General features: G+C 46.2%; 1 protein-coding gene across 8 annotated transcripts in view; it reads left to right on the top strand.

Moving 5' to 3' along the window:
• The window catches only part of LOC144780983 (uncharacterized), a 1,867,627-nt gene that overhangs the window by 1,390,186 nt on the left and 457,968 nt on the right, over nucleotides 1-19,473 (top strand). For 7 of the 8 annotated variants that reach the window (XM_078659579.1, XM_078659581.1, XM_078659578.1 and 4 more), the window contains 3 exons: nucleotides 9,276-9,440; nucleotides 9,806-10,000; nucleotides 17,508-17,651. In XM_078659579.1, the coding sequence (XP_078515705.1) occupies nucleotides 9,276-9,440; nucleotides 9,806-10,000; nucleotides 17,508-17,651 (504 nt within the window). The remainder of the gene's footprint in view (nucleotides 1-9,275; nucleotides 9,441-9,805; nucleotides 10,001-17,507; nucleotides 17,652-19,473) is intronic. The other variant, XM_078659582.1, reaches the window with a different exon arrangement.

Below are 19,473 nucleotides of genomic sequence, written 5' to 3'. Positions count from 1 at the left end.
TATAAGTCACACACACTGCATTACTTACCTTTCTTTGCTGTTTCACTCAAACCCATTCAGGCAGTGTTTCCTTTACTCTCTTTGTCCTTTCTCTTTGTCATTCCCCATGTGTTATCCTAATTCAATTTTTCACCCTCTTTCACACCTCTTTACTTACACTAACTGGTCTTTTCTCACCCTCCTTCACCGTTCTTCATTTATCTCGGTTCCGCCACTACCCTTCATTCTCCATTTTTTACTGTTCTCTTTTTTTTTCTTTCAACACCCACTCACATTCTCCCACTATCTCTACTTTAGTCTTCTTCCTCTCCCTTCCTTTCTTTCGCTCCTTTAGTCATTTTACTTTACCCACTTTCACCCTATTACACCTTCTCTGTTTTTTACTATTTAATAAACAATCCCTCTGTGTTTCTCCCTGTAGCTCTCTTTCTCTTAACATTACTCTCTTTGTGTTCTTCCCTCATGCTAACTCCTTCATTAATTTTTTTTTCTTTTTTTTTGGGTGCGCGCCCCGGTACGCGTACCCTAAGGAAAAAAAATTGACAGAGATTCTTTAAAAATATAGGTTTATTTTTATAAATTAAAGGTAGTTCTAAAAAGAACTGTTTTTTTTCTTCTTTTTGTTGTTTTATATTTTTTTTATTGTTTTTTTGAACATTTTGTACTTTTTTTGGCTTTTCAAAACAGTTTTATATTTTCTTTGTATTTTTTATGGGGAGAAACAAAAAAAAAGGGAATTGAATATGGCTCAACTGGAGCAAAAAACAAAAAACGGGAAAAATGAGGGTTTTTTGGGGCAATTGTGGTTGTCACCAGCAAAGACGATGAGCTTTACTCTCTTTTCACCATACGACATGAGCTTACCACAGTAAATACATGTTACTCTAAAATCTTCAAATCGTTGTTGTATGCAAGGCATCGTCTCCGTTGTTTCTGGTCCCGATGGAGTGGGTTGCTTTCTTTTGGAGGTGGTCCTTGAAGACTGGGGGAGGTTTCTGGCCAGTTCCCTCATCTCTGCACGAGAATAGTTGTTTGGATGCTTGCGGGTCATATGTCTAATCATGGTATTATTACCAAAGGAATATTTTTTGTTTGGGTTGCCCCTTGAGAGTTCTGAGCCACAGATTAGGCAAGTTACCTTGGCTGCATTCACTTTTTTCTTGCCCTCTGGGATTGAAAAAAACTCCCATACAATGTGTGGCCTTGGCTGGTATGGGGTATTGTCTTCACCCAGCCATCTTCTCCTCTCCTCCTCTTCCTCTTCCTCCTCCTCCTCTTCTTGACCACCAATGTACTGTTGTGGTGGTCCTCTTGGTGGTGGTGGTGGTGGTGCAGATGCTCCAGCCGCTGCTGCTATTGTAGCCATTTGAAAGTACAAAATAATTCTCTTTGTTGTTGAAACAGGTCTTCCTCAGTCAAAGGACAAAGTCAGAATAAGGAAAAAAGGTGGAGTCTTTCATCATTTGGAAAACAGAACTGTTCTTGACCAATGAAAAGTGTTATTTTCAAGTCACATGATTCGGGCTTACATCATTTGGAAACCAAAACTGATCTGCACCAATGAAAAGTGTTATTTTCAGATCACATGACCCGACGCGCTTACGCTAAGCGCCCCGGGGCGCGCCCGTAGTCGCGCTCCGGGGCGCGCCCGTAGTCGCGCTTCGGGGCGCGCCCGGGGGTTTGTAGCATAAGCGCCTCAGGACGTTGCGCGATCGTATGCGCTCGCGTGCTTCCGGGTGCGCTTACGCAGTGCGTCATATGACGCATCACGCGGCTACGCCAAACGTCACGATGTTGTTTTTGTTCGCGGGAATAGCGCTAACGGGACGCTCCCCGGTACGCGCCCCGGGGCGCGCCGTAACATTGCGCTTACCCGTGCGTTCACCGGTACGAGCCCCGGGAGCGCCCCAGGGCAAAAAAAATAAAAATTAAAAAAATTACATAATTATACGTTATAAAATTCGTTATACATTTTTTTACTTTTTATACCTATAGAGATTTGCTATTAAAAAACCTATGAAATTCACTGAAAAACCATAGGTTTCACACCAGTTATAGTTAGGAATTAGCATTAAAAAAACCTATTAAATTCACTGAAAAACCCATAGGTTTCACTCCAGTTATAGTTAGCTGGAAAATGTACTCGCATAAAACCATTGAAATTCCCACGTTATAGTTAGTTGGACTCACTATAACTTGCGCGCCTGCAATGCACTGCTGATGACATCCCATATTACATCACTCATGACATGGTCAGTGACATCACTCATGACATCACTGATGACACCAACCTTGTGACAGAGTGACAGACCTCCTTTCGCTGTAATGTAACCCTTGAAGCACATATTCAAAAATAGAAACTAACATTTTCAAAAAGATGGAGATACCCATACCAGTAACAACAACCAATTCAATAATTCCACCATCTATATACACGTCCACTTATTCACCAACAGTTCTATATTGTCACTCATACATATACTCACTCATCATATGTAGTGATACACCTATACATCCTGATACACACCGACAGTCATCTAAAAGATACTCTGACACATACTCACACATGCAAATAAACTATTGAACATCCATTTATTTGCATATACAGCTATACACACACTACCACTTTACTTCTAAGGAAACTAACACATACTTACTCTCTCAAACAATCACTTATAGAAGCACATACTAATTTAAACAGGAACTCTTAAAATCCCTTACTCTCACATATACTCACTTATATACATCAATATTCACATATATTAGATTAAAACATATGTAGTTACTGATAAAGACACTAGTGAGACAGTCATTCAGTCACTAACACACACAATATATACACTCATCCACCCATACAGTCCTGCACATATGCTGTCTTCAAAACACATACAAAGAGAGAGTCAATCATTCATGCATCTATGTGCTAAGTAATACCCCCACCAAACCATACAGACACTCATACTGATACTAAGAAAAACATCTAATAACCCATATACCTACACATGTACCTACTCACCAACCCATGCAGCCACTTATACACAAAGTGAAATAATAATACATATATTTAAATATTTAAACATTACTCACTAATATTTATCTTTCAGAAAGAGACGCATTCACTGGATGGTGTCATCAGTGATGTCATGAGTGATGTCACTGACCATGTCATGAGTGATGTAATATGTGATGTCATCAGCAGTGCATTGCAGGCGCTCAAGTTATAGTGAGTCCAACTAACTATAACGTGGGAATTTCAATGGTTTTATGCAAGTAAAATTTCCAGCTAACTATAACTGGAGTGAAACCTATGGTTTTTTCAGTCAAGTCAAGTCAAGTCATAGAATTTATATAGCGCACTACATACCCAGAGGGTCTCAAGGCGCTTAGGAGGGGAGGAGGATTACTTGTCAAATATCCACGTTTTAAGTTGCTTTCTGAATGCTAGGTGGTTCTGGGTAAGGCGAAGGTGAGCGGGGAGTGAGTTCCATGTTTTAGCAGCCAGGTATGAGAAGGATCTGCCTCCCATGGTGGTCTTGTTGATGCGAGGTACCGTGGCGAGGGCTTGGCTGGAAGATCGTAGTTGGCGGGAGGGGGTGTAGAAGGACAGTCGTGAGTTGAGGCATTCTGGTCCGATGTCGTAGAGTGATTTGTGTGCGTGGGTTAGCAGTCGGAAAGTGATCCTCTTATTGACGGGTAGCCAATGGAGGTCTTTAAGGTGACCAGAGATGTGTTCGTTGCGTGGGATGTCTAATATGATCCTGGCTGAGGCGTTTTGGATTCGTTGGAGTTTCTTCTGGAGTTTAGCGGTAGTGCCTGCGTAGAGGGTGTTTCCGTAGTCCAGTCGGCTCGTGACCAGAGCATGGGTGACTGTTTTCCTTGTCTCGGTGGGGATCCAGCGAAATGTTTTTCTGAGCATGCGAAGAATGTTGAAGCAGGAAGAGGATACGGCGCTGACTTGTCTGTTCATTGAGAGTGAAGAGTCCAGGATGATGCCTAGGTTACGTGCGTGGTCTGTCGGGATGGGTGCTTTTCCGAGAGCTTCCGGCCACCAGGAGTCGTCCCATGCAGAGGGGGATGTACCTAGGATGAGGACTTCTGTTTTGTCTGAGTTCAGTTTCAGACGGCTTTGTTTCATCCATTCGGCAACTTCTTTCATTCCTTCGTGTAGGTTAGTTTTGGCGGTGCTAGGGTCATTGGTGAGAGAAAGGATTAGTTGAGTGTCATCCGCGTAAGAGATGATGTTGAGGTTGTGTTGGCGGGCGATGGCCGCGAGGGGGCTCATGTAAACGTTGAAGAGGGTGGGGCTGAGTGAGGATCCTTGTGGTACGCCGCAGATGACTTCAGTGGCCTCGGACTTGAATGGTGGAAGGCGGACTCTCTGGGTTCTTCCGGAGAGGAACGAGGTGATCCATTCAAGTACTTTTCCTTGGATTCCGATGTTATTGAGGCGTTGTAAAAGGGTGCTGTGGCAGACTGTGTCGAATGCTGCAGAGAGGTCGAGGAGGATGAGGGCGACTGTGTCTCCATTGTCCAGTAGAGTTCGAATGTCGTCTGTTGCTGCGATGAGGGCGGTCTCAGTGCTGTGTTTTGCTCGGAAGCCGGATTGTGAGGAGTCGAGGGATTTGTTGGCTTCGAGGAAGGCGGCGAGCTGGTTGTTGACAGCTTTCTCGATGACTTTGGCCGGAAATGGAAGGAGCGAGATGGGGCGGTAATTTTTGAGTTCGGTGGGGTCTGCTGTGGGTTTTTTCAGAAGGGCGGTGAGTTCAGCGTGTTTCCTGTCTTCCGGGAAGGTGGCGGAGTTGAAGGAGCAGTTGATGACATCTCGGAGGTGCGGTGCTATGACGGAGTCTGCTTTGTTGAAGATGTGGTGAGGACATGGGTCTGTGGGGGATCCTGAGTGGATGGAATTCATCAGGCGGATTGTGTCCTCAGTGGAGATTGGGTTCCAGTCGTTAAGGGTGTTCACGGGGGGAGAATGTTCAGCAAGTGGTAGGGTGGGTTGGTTTCCGGGTTGGTTGTCGAAGCTGTTGTGTATGTCTGCAATCTTGTTGTGGAAGAATGAGGCTAGGGAGTCGCAGAGGGCTTGGGAGGGGGTGATGTTGTTGGAGTTGGCTGAAGGGTTGGTGAATTCCTTGATGATGTTGAAAAGTTCCTTGCTGTTGTGGGCGTTGTTGTCAAGTCGATCCTTGAATGCTGTTTTCTTGGCCTTTCGGATTAGTTGGTGGTGTGTGCGGGTGGCGTTTTTGAAGGCGTCCTTGGTGCTAGTGGTTGGGTCTTTTTTCCAGGCCTTTTCAAGGGAGCGGCAGAGTTTCTTGGACGTCTTAAGATCATCGTTGAACCATGAGGCCTTTTTGCTGCTAGGTTTGCTTTGACGTTTTTTCAGTGGTGCTACGGTGTCGGCGGTGTTGGATAACCATAGGGTGAAGTTGGCGGCGGCTTCGTTTGCGTTAGAAGAGTGGGCTGGGGCGTTTAGAAGGAGCGAGGCGGAGATCTGGTCCGAGGTGATTTTGTTCCAGTTTCTTTGCAGAGTTGGTTGGAGGTGGTTGGTGGGTTTCGGCTTGTTGTAGGTGAAGTGAACGCAGCTGTGGTCAGTCCAGAGGAGGTCCGTAGTGTGGCTGAAGGAGACATGATTGCTGGAGGTGAAGATGGGGTCGAGTGTGTGACCTGCGATGTGGGTGGGGGAAGTGACCAATTGTTTAAGTCCGAGGTTGGCGAGGTTGTCTAAGAGGGTGGCGGTGTTGCGGTCGTTGATCTTTTCGAGGTGAAAGTTGAGGTCTCCCAGAAGGATGTAGTCTTTGGAGGGGAGCGCGTGTGGGGTGATGAAGTCCGTGATGTCTTCACTGAATTTTGCGCGGGGTCCTGGTGGTCTGTAGAGGAGGGTGCCTCTGAGTGTGGTCTTGGGATCGATGTGGATCTGGAAGTGAAGGTGTTCGGAGTTAGCGAGGTTGGCGTCAGAGCTGGTAGAGATGCGGATTGATTTCTTATGGACGATGGCGATTCCTCCTCCTGTGTGGTTGGCGCGGTCCTTGCGTGTGATCTTATAGTCTTCAGGGATGGCAATGGTGATGTCTGGGGCGGAGGAAGCGTTCATCCAAGTTTCTGTTAGGAAGGCGACGTCTGGAGAGATGGTGTCTAGTAGGTTCCATAGGTCAGTGGCGTGTCTGTGGACCGATCGGGTGTTGAGAAGGATGCACTGTAGGTGGTTGGGGTCGAGAGTCTGTGGTGTGATCGTAGTGGAGATGTTGTCGGTGCCGCTGAATTTGCAGGAGTAGCAGGAGAAAGGTCCATGGGTGTGTCCAGGAGCGGCTTGGACGCAGTTGGGGGAGCGATCGGGGTTAAGGGCTAGGAGGGTGGCTGCATCATAGGTAATGCGGGAGGGCTGGGGAGCGCGAGGGGCAGGGGGTCTGGCGCTGGGCGCGGTCCAGGCGCGGACGGGCGTAGACGGGCTTACCTTTGGCGCACCTTCGGCGCGGATTGGGCGCGGTCGCTGCGCGTGAACGCTGCGCGCGGGAAGAACTGTCATATATGGATAGTGGAGGGGGAGGGGCGAGGGCGGCTCAGCTGGAAGGCGGGGCGGGTTCACAGAGCACAACAACAATCAAAATGGAAGCGGAGCGCTGGGGGTAAACAGACGCGCAAACTGAATACAAACAATGGCAGATAGAGTCCAAAGCAAGGCAGAGCTAAAGCTGCTTAATTAGCTGACACAGAGCACAAAGCGGCAAGTGAATTCAGAAGGCAGAATGCAATCAACGATACCAAATGCAGGGGAGCGACCACTCGGCTCGAGAGCTGAGAGCGAGTCACAGCGCATGGAGGGGAACGGGCGCTGGAAGTAGTTTGTGGGAGGGCGGCTCAGCTGGGAGGCGGGGCGGGTTCACAGAGCACAACAACAATCAAAATGGAAGCGGAGCGCTGGGGGTAAACAGACGAATTTAATAGGTTTTTTAAATGCTAATTCCTAACTATAACTGGTGTGAAACCTATGTTTTTTTCAGTGAATATATATGCATATATATATATAAATATATATATATATATATATATATATATATATATATATATATATATATATATATATATATATATATATATATATATATATATATATATATATATATATATATATATATATTGTAGGCTGTGAATACTCCAATTATGTTGTGGGTCCACCCTTCCGCTTCAAAGGCAGGAAAAAAATGGGTGGAACTGAGGTAAGCACGTCGACGAGGTCTTCTTAGGGCTCCCGTGATGTCATACAGAGTCGCAAGCTGAGCAGTGCCATTGTGACGTCCTCGTTGACGTGGGAGAGCTAGGAAAATATTTCCGTGGAATGCTGGCGCAAGGGGTAATTCAAAAGGTGAGGAATCCACAGGCAGATACTGTATCCACCAGAAAAATAATTACCGGAGGTAAGTAACTTGTTGCTATGGTCTATCTGAACAATGAAGTGAGTACCAAATAGGTGTGGCCTTAACTTCTTCAAGGCCCAGAGGCTTCCCTCTCAATGGCTGACCAACGTTTCTCCCTGGGGGTCAACCTTCTGCTGATAAAAGCTACTGGTTGGTCCTGGCTCTCTGCACTAAGTTGTGACAAAGCAGCTCCTACCCCTATCTCAGAAGCATCTGTCTGAGCAACGAAAGTGTTCGAGTAATCAGGGAATTGGAAGGGTACACCAGTAGCCAACTGGGAAGGCACCAACGTACTTACCATAGTCAAATTTAGGGAGAAAGAAGAATGACGGGGTCCTGATTAGCAGGAAATCAGTCCAACTAGTAGGAAAACAGTAAAACACCAGTAGAAAGTGAGGGTAACCATGAAAGCAGATCCTACTTTCCTACAGTCATCAATGTAAGCTTTTCAATTAACAGCTGAAGATACACTGCAGGGGTACAAAAACTGGGCCAAGGAGAGGATTTCTCCAACAATGGTGACCCATGTGCAACATAATGAGAGTGTGTGCTTGATCGGCGATCTTAGCAATGGCATCTTCATTATAGTGCTGTCCTTTGATCTGCAGACAATCACATCGAGCTTTGGGGAAGGTGGCAGCTTTTTCTAGTAAAAAGATTTAAATAGGGCCCAAAAATCCCTAACGAACAAATCAAACATTTACAGATAAGACACAAGAATACTGGACAGTCCTTGAAAAATACAGGCAGGTAGGTGGCCACCCTAAGGTCTGCTTTTCCATGCAGTCCTCCATTCTAGCATTCGCAAATCTCCACATTGAGATGCAAAACAGATTTCCACTCATTATTTTGAATGAGATAAGAGAATTCCTTCTGGCTGAGAATAGTCCATGTGAGCTTCAACTTTATACATAAGGCACATCATTTCTAAAATGTCCAGCACTTTCAAATAGAAAATCATAGTCCTGCTTAGAAGCTTCGACCAGAGCACTGGAGGCCGATTCCGGTTCCACAAGCACCTTTGCTCTCTGAGGCTGATTGCAGCAGGCACGGAGAAGGGGAGAAAGAGAGGGTGAATGGGAAGTGAGAGATAGTGCTGCTAGACGAAGGGAATAGGGATGGTTTGAGTGTTTTTCCATTGCTACTTCTGCCTCCTCAGACGGGTCCTGACTCCCTTCTTTTGACACTTCTTTTTTTCTTCTCTTTTATTGACCTCTTTCTTCTTTTGCTTTAGCCCGGCCAGTCTGCAAGGGGCTCATCTTTTTTAGTGCTTGTTCCTTCTTCTGACTGATCCAACTTTCCTCTTCCTTCACTCCCCCATCCTCAATTGTACCCCATCCTCTCTTCTGTTTTCTTAGATCTTCCCGTCCATTTTCAGTCTCATCATTCCTGTTTACTCGCTCTTTCCTTCATCCACTCCTCCTTCTTCCTTACCCATTTCTCTCCAACGCTTGAAATATCTGCCCTCCCCACTTGCCTGTTTTTTCTCTTTATGAACTCTGCTCTCTCATCCTACACGCCCTCCCTGCTCCTGCTTAAACTAATCTCCCTTCCACTGTTTCCCTTCCCTTACTCCTGCTGCCCCCATCCACCTTCTCAGCCCGACATGTTTTGCTGTTTATAGGTTTTTTTCAGCACTTTGACACCTCTTGGTGCTTGTCGCTTTTTGATACTGTTAAACAAATACATATTTATATGGTCATGATCGCTCTTATAGATATTTTCAATGATTGGTTGGCCCAAATGTTTGTTCGATGAACCTAAATTAGGCTCAGAATACAATTGCACAACGAAGACCAGAAATCGTACAAGTTGGGACAGTATAATGTCTCAATAGACTTTAACCTTGTTTCGCTTCTGCAGTCATCAAAAGAGAAAGAAAAACATTGCTGTGCTTCAAGTACAAGAGGCAGTCACAATGAAATCACTAGCGAGGAGTTGCCCTGTGGATTGAAAGAGGCACTCATGGGCAACGACCTGAAGGAACCACCTAGGCCTGACTGGGCAGATTATTGGCCAATAAACAAGGTAGGGTTTATCATAAATGAAGTCAGTATATTCTATGTATGAACCCTTGTTTATTTATGTCCACATTATTCCCATGGTCATTTGTAATCCACGTCTGTTTAGCCTACAGAGGGGCAGATTTACAACCCCCTCGCGCCACTTTTGCGTCACTTTTAACATGTAAATAAGCCCCAGAGTTTTTAAGCCACAATATATATGACTGCAAATGTGGGGAAAGAAATCATTCTTGTTGTGGGACCTCATATAGACTGTATGTGCAGTAAAGAGATAAGAGCACTTGCAACACTCATTCTTACAGTGGGAAGAAGCGATGACAGATTTCCACAGTGTTGCAAATAAGTCTTTGAATTGTTTCCATTCTGCAGTCTTTCCAAGAAAATGAGAAAAGAGACGATGCTTCTCGGAAGAGTGCCAGCCACAGTGGGTTAACAAACGAGGAGCTAGAACCTGGCGAGAGGAGGAGACCCTCTCCCACCGGTGATTCTCAACAGCATGATGACCCTGTAAAGGAAAAAGAATCGCCTCATTCTTTCCCGCCTCGATTTAAGACTCTGATAAGGGTATGATTCTCTCATACATATGAGGGTTTGGAGGTTGGCATGGATGCATGTGAGCACCATGAGGAGGGCCGCTGACAAGTGCCTTCAAGTGGGTCTGGACACAGTTCCCAAACCTGGTGTTGACTTTGTGTGGAGCGTTTGTGTCTGTCCTCTCGGCTGTATTTAGGTGGAACAGGGGCTGTGGTGGTGGACATTGAGAAACAATACACTATGGAGCCACTATGTAATAAGCAATATAATTAGAGCCCTCTTTTTTGTGGACTTAAGGAAAGAACGCTGAGAGGAGAGAAATATACATGAGCTATACATTTTGTCACAGGGGCGTGATAAGTTCAGCACTGCCGCGATGGGCACTCCTATCCCAATCTGGAGTCTATAGGGAGGACTTTAATCAGAAAGATAAAGGGTATAAGGTGAATATTGGTGGTCATGAGGAATATGAGCTGACTTGAAATGGCAGGCAGGCAGCTGCAGGACCAATGATGAAGGACAGTTTGGAAACCCCAAGCTGGTTCAAGAGATTCTTGTAGCAGGCAGGAACCCAATTACAAATAAAATATTTTTGAAAATAAGGCATCCACCGGGTGAAATGACAGTTCATCAGCCTTTAGTTTCTGTTATTCACTCCCAGAGCAGATGGGCTCTAGTCCCTTCTCTCCCCACCCATGTGGGGCAGAAGGTAACATTTGCATATGGATCATCCCTAGAGAGAAGTAAGTCATAAAGCGCTAAAAGTCTCAGTGATCTGGACTGTGTGTAATCTGATCTTGTGGATCAGCACGAACAGTGGCACATGATTGCTCAGGGAAATGAACAGTCCTCAGGCTTCCTGCCTGAATTGGATGCAGGGCAGTATTACCATTAGAGGCACATCACAGTGCCTTGGAGATTCAGTCCTTCCGAGGCAACATTTCAGCTTCTGGATATGCAGCAGGTGGACCAACAATCTACCCATCTTACTCCATGCACATTAACCGAAAGAGAGCATCTGGCATCAGAGAATTATGTACCTTACTGCAAAAATGCCGTGTTCTGACAAATTGTTGTGTTAAAATTACCACAGGCTCCAAAAGGTTGCATTAGTGTTGTCTCTCGGACAATGGATTAGCTCACACTCCCTCCACACCTACTTTCTCTAAACAATTTATTTTTAGATTTACATTTACCTAATGTCTGAAGCAATTACGCCATGATCCTTAAACAGCTGTTCTGATAGATACATCTGCCGTGTGGATTCCTCACCTTGTGAATATCCCCCTTGCGTCAGCAACGTTCGGAATTTTTCTTCGTAGCACGCCGGGGTGGACGACGTCATAGGAGCACGGCATCGCGCGCGACTCCGTCTGACGTCACCGACTCCTTATTAGACCCACGTCGGCGTGATGACGTCAGTTCCCTTTTTTCCGCGTCGTCGACGCTAACGATTTCTGGGATCTTCTGCGATACTTGGTATCTTCTTCTGTTTAGTGTTACTATTTCATCTGTTGAGTGTTCCTTCTTCGTCGAGAATGTCGTCGAGGAAGACAGGGTTTAAACAGTGTAGGTCATGCGCTCGCATGATGTCGATCACCGATCCGCATGGTGATTGTTTATGGTGTCTTGGATCAGACCATGACGTTAAGAACTGTCAATCCTGCTTCAAAATGAACCCTAAGGCTTTACGTGAACGTGAAGCTAAACTTCTTCTAGCGAAGGTAAAAGGAAGAGAAGCTGATAGATCTTCGAGGTCCACGTCCAGACACTCGAAGTCGAGACAGAAGTCGCGATCCAATTCGAGGTCGTGGTCGGCTTCGAGGTCCAGAGCGAGGTTGAGGTCCAGGGAAAGGTCAAGATCTGGATCCAAATCGGCTTCGGGTCATGCTTCTGGCTCTTCAAAGAAGAAGCCCAAGAGGAGAAAACATAGCTCGAGACATCACTCTGGTAAAGACTCTTCAGATTCAAAGAAAAAGTCTCGAAGACATCATAAGGACTTTGTATCTCCTTCTCCTTTGCAATCTCTTCGAGGTTCCCCGACGCCGGAACAAGAACCTGATCCGGAATCGCACCATTCTTCAGATCATGAGGTAGAAGAAGAAGTTCCTCCGACTCCTGTAGAAGTCCCTGTAAACCAGGATGAGCCGATGTCGGAGCAACCTCCTTCGGAACAACCAACTGGTTCATATCCTCCCTTTCCTGGTCCAGGACAAGACCCCTCGCATTTTCTTAATGCGATGTTTGGAGTCTATACTAGAGCAATGTACCCCACTGGTGCACCGGTTAGTCCCGTGGGTCCATTGTCTTTCAACTTGGGCATTCCTCAATCTTACGCCCCGGCTGCCTTTATGCCGTTTATGCCGACGCCTTTTACACCTTGGCTCGGTACGGCTCCGCCGAGATCGTCGACTCCGCATACGGCTTCGCCGACTCCGGATCGACCTCGTGAGTCTAATCGAGGTACCACGCCGATTCGTGAATCTCGTCCTCCTACTGCCCCGGCTCCTCGCTCGACGCCGGATCCGACTCCGTCGGAGTCGTTACCGGATCCATCGACTTCGATTCGTATAGAATGGCCGAGGCGCAGAGCTCAAAGCCTCTTGGAAGAAAAGGGGGCTTGGAACTAAGAGCCTGAAGCTCACTTACTCTCCTTGCTGAGGTAATTGCAACCAAGAAGAATGCGGATGTGGCTTTGGAGAGATTCAAAGATAGCCGTGCTACAGCAAGATCTTTGGGTCTTCAAGCTAGAGGTTCTGCCACTAGGAAGTTTAGAGGATTTGGTAGATCCACTTTTTGTTCCTTTAAGCAAGGCCAGCAACAACAACAACAACAGCAGAACCCTTTGTATAAATCTTACAGAGGCAAACAAAGGGGACGTGCTCGTGGACGCCAAGCCTCCTCCCCCTGAACTTCCTCCTCTAATTCCCACCCTCCACCTACAACAGCAGAGCAGCCCTAGATCCACCATTCTGGATCATGCGGGTCCAGTAGGGGGTCGGCTTACTCATTTTCTACGGGATTGGGAATCGGTTACATCAGATCTTTGGGTTCTCAATCTCGTAGAAAATGGGTATGCACTTCCTTTCCAGGAGTTCCCGTCCAATTACCCTCCTTGCCAAGGTTATTGTTCGGAGGACCTCTTGCTTCTCCTGCAGGAAGAAGTCCTGGCACTGTTCAGAAAGGGTGCGATAGAGGTGGTTCCGGAGCAGGAGAGGGGTCAGGGGTGCTACTCCCGGTATTTCCTGATACCCAAGAAGGATGGCAGGCTTCGGCCAATCCTGGACCTCAGGATTTTGAACCTCTATCTCAAACAGGAGAATTTCAAAATGCTCACACTTGCACAGGTTCTTCAAGCGCTGATGGAAGAAGACTGGATGGTGTCGATCGACTTGCAGGATGCGTATTTTCATATCCCCATTCTGAAGTCGCACAGAAAGTATCTCCGTTTTACGGTGGGATCGCAACACTACCAGTTTGCGGTCCTTCATTTTGGGCTTACTACTGCGCCTCGAGTTTTCACCAAGGTGATGGCAGTGGTGGCTGCGCATCTCAGAAGATCGGGGATTCCTGTGTTCCCCTATCTAGACGACTGGCTGATCAAAGCGGAGTCGCCGGAGAATGTGCTTCATCATCTGCAAGAGACAACTCAGTTGTTGCACAGGTTGGGTTTTTCGATAAATGTACCCAAGTCTCACCTGGTGCCCTCCCAGCGCAACCTGTTCATAGGTGCGGTACTGGACACTACTGTATGTCATGCATTCCCTCCACCTCAAAGGATTTGCGACATACAGGAAATGATTCCTTTATTTTACAATGGAGCGGTCGTTCCAGTCCTGAAGGTTCTTCGCCTGCTCGGTCTGATGGCTTCTTGTATTCAGTTGGTCAACCATGCACGCTGGCACATGAGGGCACTCCAGTGGTGCCTCCGCAGGCAGTGGTATTAGCATAACGGAGATCTCAGGGAGTCAGTGAGGATCTCCAGAGAAGCTGCAGCGGATCTGTCTTGGTGGAATGTGGAAGGCAATCTGTCGCAAGGAAAGCCTTTTCAACTTCCTCCATCGGTGGCCACGGTAATAACGGATGCATCCACTCTCGGGTGGGGTGCTCATCTGGGGGACCTGGAGGTCAAGGGTCTTTGGTCTCCAGAGGAAAGGTTGCTTCACATCAACCTTTTGGAATTGCGGGCGATACGTCTGGCGCTCAAGGCCTTCCTCCCTTCCCTTCGCGGTCAGTCGGTTCAGGTCCTGACGGACAACACGACCACGATGTGGTACATCAACAAGCAGGGAGGGGTAGGGTCACAGTGTCTCTGCAGAGAGGCTCTGCGTCTCTGGTCCTGGGTTCAGGATCATCAGATTTGTCTGATGGCAAATCATCTGGCGGGAGTTCTGAATATTCGTGCAGATGTTCTCAGTCGGCAGTTCTCTGCCGACCACGAGTGGAGGCTTCACCCGCAGGTGGTTCATGACATCTTTCAGATGTTGGGGTCTCCTCAGGTGGACCTGTTTGCCACTCGCGAGAATGCTCACTGCCTGTCATTCTGCAGTCTCCAATATCCGATGCAAGGAGCTTTGGGGGACGCGTTTCAGTTGAGTTGGGGAAATCAACTCCTTTAAGCATTTCCCCCCATACCCTTGATTCCTCGGGTTCTGAGGAAGATTCGCCAGGACCGGGCCCAAGTCATATTGGTCGCCCCGGATTGGCCAAGAAGGGTGTAGTACACAGACCTTCTCCACCTCTCCTCTCGCCCGCCACTCCGTCTCCCTCTCAGGGCAGACCTCCTCTCTCAGATGGAGGGGCAAGTTCTATACCCCCACGTCCAGACATTACACCTTCATGCCTGGAGATTGAACGGGGCAACTTGAATTCCTTTTCTGTCCCTCACGATGTGGTGGATGTCATTCTTTCTGCCAGGCGTGACTCCACTAAGTCCATTTATTCGTATAGGTGGTCTAAATTTGTCTCTTGGTGTAGGGAGAGGGATGTTGACCCTTTGAAGGCTCATTTGTCTGACATTTTGCAGTTTGCTCTTTCTCTGGCGCGGCAAGGATTTGCTGTTGCCACGGTCAAGGGGTATCTTTCAGCCTTATCGGCATTTCTCTGTTTGCCGGATCAGCCTTCTCTTTTTAGGTCTCCTGTGGTTTTAAGATTTTTGAAGAGTCTCACTAATAGATTCCCTCCTACTCCTTTTGTTGTTCCTCATTGGGATTTGAATCTTGTGTTGACCTATTTGATGGGTTCTCCCTTTGAACCCTTGCACAAGTGTCCCATGAGGCTTCTTTCTTTTAAAACGGTCTTCTTGGTTGCAATTACCTCGGCAAGGAGAGTGAGTGAGCGTCAGGCTCTTAGTTCCAAGCCCCCATTCTTGACCATTCATGCTGAAAGAATGGTTCTCAGGACCAGGGCTGCTTTTCTGCCTAAGGTGGTAACTCCCTTCCATCTAGGACAATCCATTACCCTTCCTACTTTTTATCCTCCCCCTCACCCTTCCAAGGAGGAGGAGAGACTTCATCGCTTGGACCCAAAGAGGGCAGTCAGTTTCTATCTCGATAGGACTAAAGACTATCGTTTTGATGCTCAACTCTTCGTGGGTTTTGCTGGCTGTAAGAAGGGCAGAGCGGTGCACAAGTGCACACTTTCCAGGTGGATAATCCTGTGCATCAAGATTTGCTACTCCCTGGCGGGTAAGGACCCTCCTGAGGGTATTAGAGCACATTCAACTAGAGTAAAGTCTGCAACATCTGCTTTGTCTAGAGATGTTCCTGTTGAGGACATTTGCAGGGCCGCGACTTGGGCCTCCCTCCACACTTTCGCGAAGCACTACTGCTTGGATACCGAGGTGAGGAGGGACGGCCACTTCGCGCGCGCTATCCTCCAAGATTTCCTGTTATAGCATAGTGGACACCCTCCTCCGGGAGTGGGGACTGCTGTGGGACTCTATTCACAAGGTGAGGAATCCACACGGCAGATGTATCTATCAGAAGAACAAGTTACTTACCTTCGGTAACGCTTTTTCAGGTAGATACAATATCTGCCTGTGGATTCCTCACATGCCCACCCGCCTCCCCGTTGTCCACTCTGCTATACCTGATTTTATATATTTATATTTTCTGGTTTTTGATGCTTTTGCTACGCACTTTGTGTGCAGTTTTGATTTGTATGTACTGTGTACACTGTATATATGTATGTTTACTGTCGTTGGTCTGTCCGGGTGCCTCGAAGGCACGGAAAAAAGGGCGGAACTGACGTCATCACCCCGACGTGGGTCTAATAAGGAGTCGGTGACGTCAGACGGAGTCGCGCGCGATGCCGTGCTCCTATGACGTCATCCACGCCGGCGTGCTACGAAGAAAAATTCCGAACGTTGCTGACGCAAGGGGGATATTGTATAACACAGAAAACACAGGGGGTCTATCAGCTTAATTATGTAGCTGGACTGTCAGTCCGAGTCGCCAGGATCTCGGGGTGTATAAATCACATGAAGACAGCGTAATTCAAAATATGGTGAACACCGTGTGTGTAGGAGCAGCCAACACAGCGCAGATCAATCATACATGGCTGACAAATCCAGACCAATTATTAAAGGGTTTCCATCAAATAGACTCAGTGATCAGTCCTATCATTTGGCCAAACCCAAGTGCATGCCAGTCTGGTCCCCTGATCATTGGGACAACAAACACCGCACTATCTATTGTTGGTTATGGATTCGGTCCAGCAACATGCATAAACCATCAGTGATGGCTGATCCTTGATGGTCAAGTGAAAAACAGTGCAACAAAGAAAATGTGACTTAAAATAGGATGGAGTGTCCTCCTACTAATAACTTTATTCGGCGGACGAACCACACCTCCTAGTTAAAACCGAGAACAGTGCAAGAGAGACAGTCAAACAAATATCTGTCTAATACCCAGCCAACATGTTTCTGCCTATCGGGTATAACATCCCATGGCATTCGTCAGGGCCTCTGTTCCTTCAATAGTTGCACAAGTAGTAGTGAAACAAAAGAAACACCACCACCACCAAAGTGAGAAAAATACAAATCAGAAAGGTTGAATACGGTACGACCTGTAACAACCGCAAACATTAGCCCTCCATGTCAATAAGGAAGTACGAATTCCTCCATGGTAGGGAAAAAGGATATATTCACAAGGTGAGGAATTCACAGGCAGATATTGTATCTACCAGAAAAAGCGTTACCGAAGGTAAGTAACTTGTTCTTTACTAACCCCTCTATTTCCCCAGAGAAAAAAGCCTCTAATGTAGCTAATGTAGATTTCTCTCACTTGTCTGTCTACATCCCCTCACCTTAGCGTAGTTCACATCCTTTTGGTCACCCTGGGCTGGGTTAAATTGTTATAGACGTTCTAAATAGACTACAGAATACAATATTGTTGAGAAGTTTCCCAAGAACTATTTTGCAAGTAGGAATGTGTCCTACAGGCAGTATTTTGGAGGAAATTTACAGTGCAAAACAACTAGTGCTTTTAAAAATAATGATGTAAAAATCTAGGCTCATTTGTTTTTGTTCTTGCAGTCAAATAGAGTGGGGCATTGGAGTGATGACTGTGATTTGAAGAACATTGAGACCGGTGATCAAGTGTTTTCAGAAGGACTTTACTCTGGTGATAGTAAGAACGCGTGTGCTACACCCATTGACCTATTTTCTAGAAGCTATAAGGTAAGTTCCCTTAAGCCTATCACAATATTATCAATAGTACTATTTATTTAAAGTTAAATAATATTTTTTATTCGGCATATAGCCATAAAAAGAAAGATATCACACTAAAGCATACATTTAAAATACGAATTGTACAAACAGTGCTCCCGTAGAAGCTGTATAAAACACATTAAAATCCCGATACAATATGCAAAGGAATACACATATGGGCTCCCAACGATCAGAAATTTTCTCAGGTCATCGGTAAAATCATATTCCTACCCCAAGTCTAATTCGGATTATATTACCAATTCATTCAGTGATTCCTGTATTGCAATTAAAAATCTTCCTATTGCACATGTCACATTTAAAAATCTCATATTTGTCAATAAGCTAAGTGCTTGATCCCAACTATCAGTCTTTTGGCAATAAAAACATATTTTAAAAGTTATTTCCGTTCTTTCAGGAACCACAGACAATCCAGCAAAATATGTGGGCCACTACATTTTACTTGTAATACATATATGCACAGACCCTGTTCATTGCCGATTTTATCTTCCTATCATCATTACAAGGATTCAGGCCAGTTCTAAACTTCAATGCTGCATTTCTAAGCTTCGAATTTAGCATGGCCTGAATATAGGGGAAAATCGGATAGTTAGTCCACCCGTTTACCAAGAATTGGATGGATGATTTGCTCCCTAAGTAACGTAAATCTTCCTCATGGGCCTTAATGTTGATAATATAATATAATTGTTTCCCACCAACTGCTTTGGACCCAATCATTCGCCCACTATCCAACAGCATACTTTTGTTTACTAGGAAAGAAGTTGATTATGCCCTCAATTTAATCCCCAAAGGTAGAGCCCCAGGCCTAGACAAAATTCCAGCTGATCTCTTCTTACACAAAAGAGAAGTCTGGGTCCCGTACATTGAACTGTTGGCAAATGCCATCGCAAGAGGCACTGCCTTGCCGGATACATGGCGGGGAGCAGAAATCATACCTATCTACAAAAAGGGGGACCGTACAGATCCAGCCAATTATAGGCCGATAAGCCTAATAGCTTGTATCCAAAAAGTTGTGGCCAGAATGTTACTTCTCAGGATCCAGAACTGGATGGAGGAATCGGGGGTCATGTCTAAGTTACAGGCCGGCTTCCGAACCTCCACCAGCACAGTGGATCAAGTTTTTAGGTTTTCCACAATTTACTGGAAATGGGTGATTTTGGGGGGCGGCACACTCTATGCAGCCTTTGTTGATCTGAAGGCTGCATTTGACCTCGTCCCACGAGATAGGCTGGGGCGTGCGCTTTATGATCAAGGCATGCCACCTGAACTGCTCACAGTCTTGATCAAATTGCACGATGATAACTATGCGCAGGTGAGATGGGGTACCCAGAGCCAGGTGACCGACAGATTCCCAACGGCAAGAGGTGTCCGACAAGGATGTGTTTTGGCACCCACATTATTCACTCTATATATAAACCGGGTCATAGATTATTACAGGGACTCCCATACAGATGCTCCTAAACAGAATGGTATTACGGTTCCCTTGTTAATGTTTGCCTATGATACTCTTCTAGTATCCAAGACCCAGGAAGGGCTTCAGAAATCAATCGGGTGTTTCGAAAAATTCTGTACTGACCATGGGTTATCTGTAAATGTATCTAAGACCAAATTCATGGTCATGCATAAGAATAAGAACATTAGGGGCAGAGTTTTCAAGAATGGGGAACTCTTAGAACAGACGAACAGTTTCAGCTATCTGGGCATAATATTAGGTTCTAGGCTTCAGTGGAAGCCACACATGTCATATCTAACCTCTAAGCATGCTCAGTTGACT

The sequence above is a fragment of the Lissotriton helveticus genome, chromosome 9 (assembly GCF_964261635.1).
Source record: "Lissotriton helveticus chromosome 9, aLisHel1.1, whole genome shotgun sequence".
NCBI lineage: Eukaryota > Metazoa > Chordata > Amphibia > Caudata > Salamandridae > Lissotriton > Lissotriton helveticus.
This window is presented reverse-complemented; position numbering and strand designations above follow the sequence as displayed.